Raw genomic sequence first — 9,283 nt, 5'->3', positions numbered from 1 at the left:
GTTTATTGGCATTGAGTGGATTTGGAATGTAAAGTACAAGGTTGATGGGATAGCGTAGAATAATACAAAGCTAGATTAGTCACACAAGCATTTTCATAAGTTAGAGGGTTTGATTTTCAAGAATCATTATCTCCAAATACTAAAGTGACCACTATTTGCATAAAACATACAACGGTACCTCATAAGAAGTGGCCAATTTACCAAATGAAAGTCAAATCATCATTCTTAAATGGTGATATCAAGGAGGAGATATACCCACTACAAGATACATGCCATATACCGACATATAAAGCGATGAAAATATTCATCAAAAGAATTATCCCCATCATTGCTATAAATGTCGATATATATGTCTCTATAGATATGTCCCTATTTGCGTCATTACATAGCGATGCTAATAGTGACGGTTACAGAAAAAAAAAGGTGGTAGGACATGTTGCCATATCACCCTTTCAACTCCATATTCTAAACAATGTTCCATGAAGCAATTATAAATTGAGTACACAATTGTCATTGAAACACGTACAACGTGAGATGTTAGAAAAAAAGAGTCATTGATTGAATATTAAAATAAGTACAATATCAATTATGATAACTCATAGAACTATATAGAACGATAGAGAGGAGAGTCCAAAATAAATAGAAAAATGTATCCAGAAATATCACAAAATGTAGGTCCATACAAAGGATGAGAAATATATCCAAGGAAAGCTACATAGAAAGAAATTATATGGATCATAATGTCAAAAAAAAAAGGATATATGCTCCACAAATCCAAGTGATTTCTATAGCTCCTCACGGTTGGAGAGCTCCTTTTCTTACACAAAGGAGCATCAAACGGACTTTGCAATATAAACAACCACATATTCATCCATAACACATAATGCATCACAAAAAAACTAATGACTAAAAATAGAAAACAAGCATGAATTATTGGGCTGCTACACACATACAATCTATTGATGAGTACGGTAAGCTGTAGGATTGAGGTTTGTCATGCCTACATCTTATGGGATTTGGATGCCTATCAGGTTATACGCAGTCGTCATGCTGTCTTTTATGAGACGCGATATCTCTTAAGCCTCTTGATGCGTGTTCAATGCACTTTATGGTTAATGCTACAGTCGTATGTCAGTCTTCTGCTTCATTGAGACCGCATACTATCTTGAGACCCCATGTGACATGTGTCCGAGATGCTAGACCTTCTTCTATGATTGACTTTGGAGAGTCTATGTGCTCTCAGCTATCTCCTATAATGCTATGTGCCACTCTGATGCTTATGCATTACAGCCTTGCACTTATGAGTTCTGCTTACTTCATGAGAAGCATTCTTGGATTGCTCCGATGTATGGAGCTGTGAGATCACTTATCTCTTGCAAGTCATGGACTCGGGGATGCTTGACTCTTCTTTCATAGATGTTTCTGCTTATTGCACAGCTTGCTTTGTGATTGGTCATTGGGTGAGATTTCATGATTCCTCACCTTGTCTCTTTTCTTTTTTCTTTGTTTTTTCACTCCCTGGCCCATTGGCCTTTTAGTGGGCCTACTGGAATTGCGATGGGTTGTGCCATGGCTACAACTGGATTGAAAATAGGAGTTTGTGTAGGTACAACTACAGCCCCACTTGAAGTGGGTTGATTAACTGGAATAAGGGAAGTACCAAGACTTTCACTTGCACTCGAAGAGCTACTCGTAACACTTAGGTTACTAGAATCACTGCCAAGTATTCGTAACGGGCTGCTCCTTTGAGGAGAATAGCATCTTACAATCTCAAACCATCGTCTAGCCCTCTCAGCATGTTCTTCTTTTGTATTTCGGCTTGACGATCCTTGTCAGAGGAAATAAACCAACTATTTGGTCCCTAAAAACCCTAGATTCAAGAACCATCACTCGTTGGCGACTCTCGAAAAATGCATCACTAATGGGACCTAAAATGGACTGGCACTAGCTATAGCACTAGCCGGACCTCTGACATGCATAAGATAACCCCACACCCTCGCAGCCAAAAGCGTCTACAGGACACATTGCCCTGCCATCATACGCACATTTTGTGTTCGTATCGTGTTTGTAGTCTAATCCTTAACCTTCACTGACTCCTCAGAGGGAGACCCTACACATTTTGGTGTAATTCACCATGTATAATAACATAGGATGCACCCCTCGGCTGATTTCCGCGGCCCCACTGCGACCCTCCTACACCTTGGGGATTGGCCCCTCGATGAGTCGCTAATACATATAACACATACGAAACAGACTCCGCTTTTAGTACCAATATTATATCGTTCTAGGAATGTACTAGTCCTCACTTACCAATATTATATCATTTTAGGAATGTACTGTCCCAGCGTCTAGACCTATAGCTTGGGTGCCTTACTCTCTCCAGCGTGGGTCATTTATACTTCAACCAATTGCTATGCATGCTAGGAATAGATACCATGTGTATGATTCATGCAATAGTGGATGCCTTATATTGTGCACAAATAGTTATGGTTTAAAATCAGCCTATCTGTCGTGCAAAAACAACCCTTTTAATGAATTTCCATTAATACACAATGCTTCGTTGCAAGAACCTAGCACCAAGGTAAACCTCATGCTGCTAGATCCATTATTTCCAAATAAACCACATCCTAAATGTTATGCATAAGGAGAACAATTAGACTTTGTATTATTTTAGTGCTTAAACTATTTTATAACATCATCCTCCCCCTTACTGTTTAAAATTTGCTGCGTTGCATAGGCGTAGAGGTTCTTTTATGTCATTTTTTGTATGTAAAAGCAATAAATATGCACTTTAACATAAAGGACAAGGGCCAAACTAAGGCCTAATCTCATGCTTCATCCCCGTTAGACATTCACATACATAGATCTCATTTTTTCATTTATTTCGAACACAAGAAACCCATTTTTTCTTATTTTTCTCTATTTTTTTCATTTATTTCTAATATAAAATAAGTATTTTCTGATTTTTTCTGACAACCGATCATTCAAACTGAAACTCAACATTTTCCCTTATTTTATCCCATATCCACTCATTTTCTCCACTCAAAATCAAAGAAACTCTCAATTTCCATCAAAATTTGTGTTTTTTTGGGTTTTGAAAATTTATAATTGCTGTAAATTAATACGGGTTCTGCGTAACAATGATTTCAGTCCTTAAACATACTGCAAGGAACATTCAAATAAAATTTCAGCTCATGTGAACACCATTTAGACCATGAACGAAAAAAAACAAGGAAAATTCTTTCATAAAATAGAGTATACCGCCTTTTTGCGTATTTTGGGTTTTTTAAATATTTAATTGGGACTCTGTATCGACCAACCAACCATGGATTTCAGCATAGATCTTCAGCCTTCAGCCTCCTCAGCCTCTTTGATCAATTTGGTGCCTCCCAGACAAGCATCCATCTCCCGATTCTCTTCTTGATTCTTGCCACATGAAGTGCCCTATGCAAGAGAGAGAAAGACAGAAACTGCATCTCCACAACCAGGTAACCATTCAAGGATTGGAGACAAGTGATGAGGAGCGAAGATAGAGTGTATCTCAGGCATCCAATCAATTGGGGGGGTTGCTTTTAGGCTCTCCAACCCCCCTCTCCATCAATCATGGCCATGGCGCCCTCATTCTCAGTCTGCGCGAAAAAAACGGACCCCCCCCCCCCCCCCATGATTTTGAGTTTGTTAGGGGCCCCCAAAGAAAGCCCCCAAAAGGCATGACTTTTGGGCTCCCTAAAGCCTATTTCCACTTGTCATTTGGCCTTGGCCTTCTGGGCACTCCCGTTTCCTCGTTTGGTATCTGATTCGCGATCTAGGAATACCGTCTCCAAGTCCCCTACTCCTGGGCATCTCCCAGGGTCTTGTCTGACACGCCAAAAATTTATGAAAATTCACCAACTATCGTCTAGTGGGTCTTTTAAGCACTTTCGGGCATTGCCGCTTAAAATCGTAGTGATTGCAATCGCCGTCTTCGACGATGTCTATTTTCCCTTGAAATTTAGAATTTTTGACTATTTTTAAGTGCTTGTGAGCATGAAAAATCATCCGTCAGGTTACCTTTGGATTACATCCCCTCGAGAATCTTCACTCCTCTTGGAGACTTCTATCCCTTTGCATAAAGCTACAATCAAGGCATCATGCAACCACCTCACAAGCATAAATTGCAGCATGCAACCACCTCACAGGCATAAATTGTAGCATCTCCTCCATGTCCTTTGGAAATCAAACTGGTGGATGGCCTATGCTATGCCAAAATTTTGATCACCTCCCTCCTGTTTTCTTCTGGTAGTCTGCTCATATATATTGAGCCACTTCTCCATGGATGCATGGTGACACTTATAAAAACAATTCACTTTCTCCTCCATGGCACTATCAATCCTCTTTTCTATCCCATTTTCAACCACCACATCTTCTATCAGTCTATCATCATCCTTTAGCATCCACAACATACTCTTATATGAATCCACCATTGGTAGCCACTCCAAAATATGCATCAATGCCTCTACTGACACTAGCTAACCTTTAGCCATGCTACCCTCTGGATGAGCTCATTGTCACACAAAGCCCTTCAGGGTTTTCATGAAGTGCTCCAAGAAGAACATCCAATTGGGTATGGACATGTCATGAAATCTTCATTTCGATTGATAATACAAACTACCATGAATACAAAGAATTACGAACATTGAATCGACACAAAATAGTGAAATAGTGATAGTACTTACTATCAAATGCAAGACAAACCTGGCATATCTTGTGCCAATCATGGGATTCTATTCTTGTTAGTTGGTCATATTTAGAAAAAGCAAACCTAAGAGAATGCATCATACCCGTCAAGGTGCAGATAGACCTGATAATTTGCTTTATCATGCACTCTTCTTTAGTGGACAGGAACCAAGAAGCAGGAGGTAGTTGCATACAACTATCAAAGCTCGATTGTAGCCAAAGCACCTTGAATTTGCCCACCTCCTTCAAATCCATCTGTGCCCCTATATTGTCTCTCTTTTCTATGATATAGTCCCATAATAAGATACCCACATTTTTGAAAATGTGCATGGGATCCACAAATGTTGATTTGTTATACTAGGTCCAACATGGCGACTCATAAACACTATATTAGGGAACTTGGAAATTTCCAAGCACTTTGAGAACCCCCAATACCTTTATTATTTGAGCACATGGTCAAATATTGTTTTCTTAAAGGTGGAGTCTATCCTAAATACTATATAAGCTACATTTTCAAATTCCACTTTCAAATATGGATCAAGATTTAGCCACGTTGTCGAAGGGTTTGGAAAGCAAAGTCGCGACCACAGAGGTTCTTGAGAAATTCCAAGATAGAAGATTAATCAAGTGAGAATAGGCTATGCAATAGTAAACTCCAGACTCTTCATATTGAATGCAAAGATTGCTGTTTTAACATGCATCTGTTCAATAAACTTGCTGTTCACAGCTTGTAGAGGTATTGAATCCAGGCACCACCTGTTCCAGTAATCAAAGACCAGTTTCTGATCAGTAGTTATTAAACCCTGCGCAAGTTTAACATACTCTATGGCAATGCTTTATTGCTCAATTCTATGACTCTGCAGAAGGCTAGGTTTGTCTCTATCAAGCTCTCTAACACCAAAAGATACATATAAGATTTCCAGCAAGGGCTGCCACTGGCATGCTTCACTCGTGTTATACTCTTCACTGCTTTACAAAGAGCATAGTACTTAAAAATCTAATTCTTTGTAATCATTTAGAAGTGATTCAATGTCCTCAACCTGCAAATCTCCAACTTTGGCATATAGGAAAGGGAATTCACTTCCAAGATGACTTGCTTTATTGGCTTCTAGTACAGCACTAGGTTCATCAGTCTGCAACTTTACCAATCTGTTGACAAAGGTGATACTTCTCGGGGTGTGGTGAGCCTCTCTTGAGGCATCAGTCTGACAGAACTCTTCACCTTCAGATCTTGTGCAAAGAACATCCAAGCAAGTTTTGACAGAGTCCTGTGCTTGAACCTCAAGAGCTAGCAGTTTTTCTGCTGTGGGAATTATCTTCCTTTTTGCATAGAGAGCCCTTGACTTATACTCTTAAGCCCCAGTCAGTTTCACGCATTTGTATTACTTGCCTAATCAGGGTATCTTTAGACATATCCATCTCTTTTATGGTATAATTTTGATAGGGACTACTGGGAACGTTGGTTAAATCTTCAGACACAGAGGGCTGCCGTTGATGAAAAAAAAATGGTGTGATGAGTGGTATGATCAGTTGCGGATCAAGGGCTAGAAAATAAGCTTGGTAAGGACAAAGGCCTGGAGCTTGATGAATTCGAGGAATCTGTTGCACAGGCTTTTTTTTATCTGGAGAACGTCAACCCAGAGCTTTGAAGTGATTTGAAAGACTTGTTTTTCAACTCAGCCAAGTAAGTTGACATTTCGGGCATGCGAAAAGCAGTTGTAATTCATGTGCCATGTAGGCTTCGTAAGGCATTTAGAAAGATTCATGCTCGATTGTTACGCGAGTTAAAGAAGAAATTTAGTGGGAAGGATGTAGTTTTGATTGCCACAAGGCGCATCATGAGGCCTCCAATGAAGGGTCTGCCTTGAATCATCCCTGTAACTGAACATTAACAGCAGTGCATGAAGCCATTCTCCCCCCCTTTCTCCATGTGCAGCATTCGATACTGAGAATAATGATTAATCTATTCCTGCTGAATTCGCGCGTAGTTAGAGCTCTTGTCCAATCAATCCCCTTTCTCATATGCGTTTCCACAGATATCATCGGCTTCCTCCTTTCCCCTATTTCTGTTGCCTCCTATTCGAAGCTCCAAAGTCCCCTTTCTTTCTGTTTTTTCCCAAAATAGCCAGCTAATTTGCTCCTTCCCTGTGCATTCCATAACACAAAAGCATGCTCCTTCAGCTCAGTCAGTATAATGGATTATAAAATCTTGAAACTGTGAGTTCTGCATTAACATTGTCGAATCCAATATAGTCATCAGTATGGTAATATACGCATACATACAGTCACTGTTCAGATATGTCAAACTCTGACTGAACTGAAGACAAGTCTTCTTCTACAGTCTCAAAATCTGGCTTTACAACATTAGATGCAGAGTTGATGGGTGACTGAGGCAGAAAGCTAGCTCCCATCTCTTCCAAATCATATTGAATTTCATGGACATTACAGGCTTCCATCACAGCGACATATGATGCCCGTGATAGAGACAACTGCAGTTGGTGAGCCTCAATGCACATATTCCTCTCAAGCTCTGCCCTACCGGCTCAACATAGTGCCATTACCAGCTGACTGTATGTTACAACATTTGGTTGATGACCTTCAGCAATCATCTGTTTCATCCACAGCATCTGGAGAAACTCCTTCTAGTTGCATCTTCTTCACACAGTTCACCACTTCCTCTCCAAACCCATGCTCAGCATAGCCTGCTACTAGTGCATTCAAAGAAACTGTGTTTCAATCTAGAAGGGCTTCAAACACCTTATGAGCTTCTGTAAGCAAGCTAGCTTTGTTGTACATATCCACCAGCGTACTGCCCACATGAAGGACTCTCTCCAGCCCCTTAGTAACTACCTCAGTATGCAATATCTTGCCTGTTTTTATATCACCAGAGGAAGCACAAGCTTTCACAGTACAAGAAAATGTGATAGCATCAGCAGACATACCTTCTTGTTGCATTTGATGATAAAAATTCAGGATCTCCTCGCCAAGATCAAGTTCAGAAAACCCTAAAATGAGAACATTCCATGTGACTCGATCTCGAACTAACAATTGATCAAACACTTGCCATGCATCTGCTAGAAACCCACATTTCATATACATATCCATGATTGTGTTGCCTACATTGGCATCCCTCTCAAGACCCCTTTTGATTAGTTTGGAGTGCATGTCTTGGCCCATTTCTCAATCTCCTAAGATACCACAAACCTTCAAACTGCAAACATATATGCCAGAATTAGGGCACATGCCTCTCAGCCGCATCAACTGGAAATAATTCCTTGCTTCCTCAGCAAGCCCAAGTTCAGTGTACCCTGCCATCAATGAAGCCCATTAAATTTTGTCTTGAACTTGCAGACCATCAAAAACTTTGTGTATTTTTGCTACAGAACTGCAATTGCTATACATATCAACCAGAGTATTTCCCACATAATTCTCTGTTTCCAATCCCCTTTTTGTTATTTCGGCATGCACACTATGGCCTGTATGTAAAGCTTCTGCTATGCCACACGCTTTTGAGTTGCAAACGAAAGTCACAGAATCAGGAGATGTGCCTTCTAGCTGCATTTGCTGAAAACACCTCTGTACTTCCTTGTTAAGGCCAGGATTTGCATATCCTTCAATGATTGCATTCCACGATACTACATTTGAATTTGTCAGCTCATTGAACACTTCATATGCTTCAGTAGGGTCTCCATGTTTGGAGTACATATCAATGAGTGCATTTCCTACTTCTACATCAAAATCGGATTCTATCCTGATTATCTGATCAGGTATCATTCTACCATGCCTTATGGCCCCAATGCTATTACAAGCTTTTAGAACACATGTCAATATGAACTTGTTTGGCATAGGGCCTTCATGCTGCATAATATCATACTAATGGAGAGCCTTCTCTCCCTATACTACCCACGCAGAACAAAAATGTAAACACAACAACTAAACATGTACAAAGTAACAAATGTCACACACACAACTTTTTGGTGGATTTCACACCTCGGATGCGCAGCAATACGACATCCACCCCCTCTAATCCTGCGCATCCTCCGGATGGGCCAACTACCCATGATCATTGTCGTTAAGATCCATGAATAGATCAATCTTTTCATTGTGTATTTCCCGTATTTCAGCAAGATTATCTGTCATATCATCTGTCTCTTCTACTGGAGTTTCTTCTCGTTGCTCTTCTCTTGCACATTCTTCCAATGCATAATCCTCATCATCTCTTTTCTTGGAAATCTTAATTCTTTTTCGTGCAATAGGCACTCTAAGCACTGTCCCATCCAATTCTGTCAGCTCATATGTTGCATTATCAAAGACATGTCTGACTATGTACGGTCCAAACCATCTTTTCACCATCTTCCGAAGTGCAGTATGTTGATTTTCAAGGCTGCTATCAAAGACTAATACCTAGTCTCCCTCTTCTATTGCTCTAGGCAGCAAGCGATGCTTGCTATCAAACCTGTCCTTATTTCTAAGTCTAGCAACCTTTAACCTGTCAATAGCTAGCTGAATATCCTCTGGTCTTCTCTCCAACTGCCGAATTCAAAGAGCTAAGAGCTCCTCTCTTGTC

General features: G+C 40.2%; 1 protein-coding gene across 1 annotated transcript; it reads right to left on the bottom strand.

Annotated features, from left to right (window-relative positions):
* Positions 1-7,314: 7,314 nt before the first annotated feature.
* On the bottom strand, positions 7,315-8,490 carry LOC148042047 (pentatricopeptide repeat-containing protein At4g18520, chloroplastic-like). Its single transcript, XM_087661242.1, has 4 exons — positions 8,070-8,490; positions 7,914-8,024; positions 7,527-7,721; positions 7,315-7,442 (listed from the first exon to the last, which is right to left on the bottom strand). The coding sequence occupies exons 1-4, from the start codon at positions 8,488-8,490 to the stop codon at positions 7,315-7,317; spliced, it is 855 nt and encodes a 284-aa protein (XP_087517368.1).
* Between the last annotated feature and the right edge of the window lie 793 nt (positions 8,491-9,283).

This window comes from Lygodium microphyllum, chromosome 1 (genome assembly GCF_053477565.2).
Source record: "Lygodium microphyllum isolate KBCC chromosome 1, Lygodium_microphyllum_v1.1.10, whole genome shotgun sequence".
NCBI lineage: Eukaryota > Viridiplantae > Streptophyta > Polypodiopsida > Schizaeales > Lygodiaceae > Lygodium > Lygodium microphyllum.
Note: the sequence above shows the minus strand (reverse complement) of the source record. Positions and strands in the feature narration are given on the sequence as shown.

Coding starts and splice junctions, on each gene's coding strand:
- LOC148042047 (XM_087661242.1), bottom strand. CDS start 8,490: ATGATACCTGATCAGATAATCAGGATAGAATCCGATTTTGATGTAGAA. Junction 8,025..8,069: donor AATACACAAAGTTTTTGATG/GTCTGCAAGTTC, acceptor CATTGATGGCAG/GGTACACTGAACTTGGGCTT. Junction 7,722..7,913: donor TTGCAGTTTGAAGGTTTGTG/GTATCTTAGGAG, acceptor TTCTCATTTTAG/GGTTTTCTGAACTTGATCTT.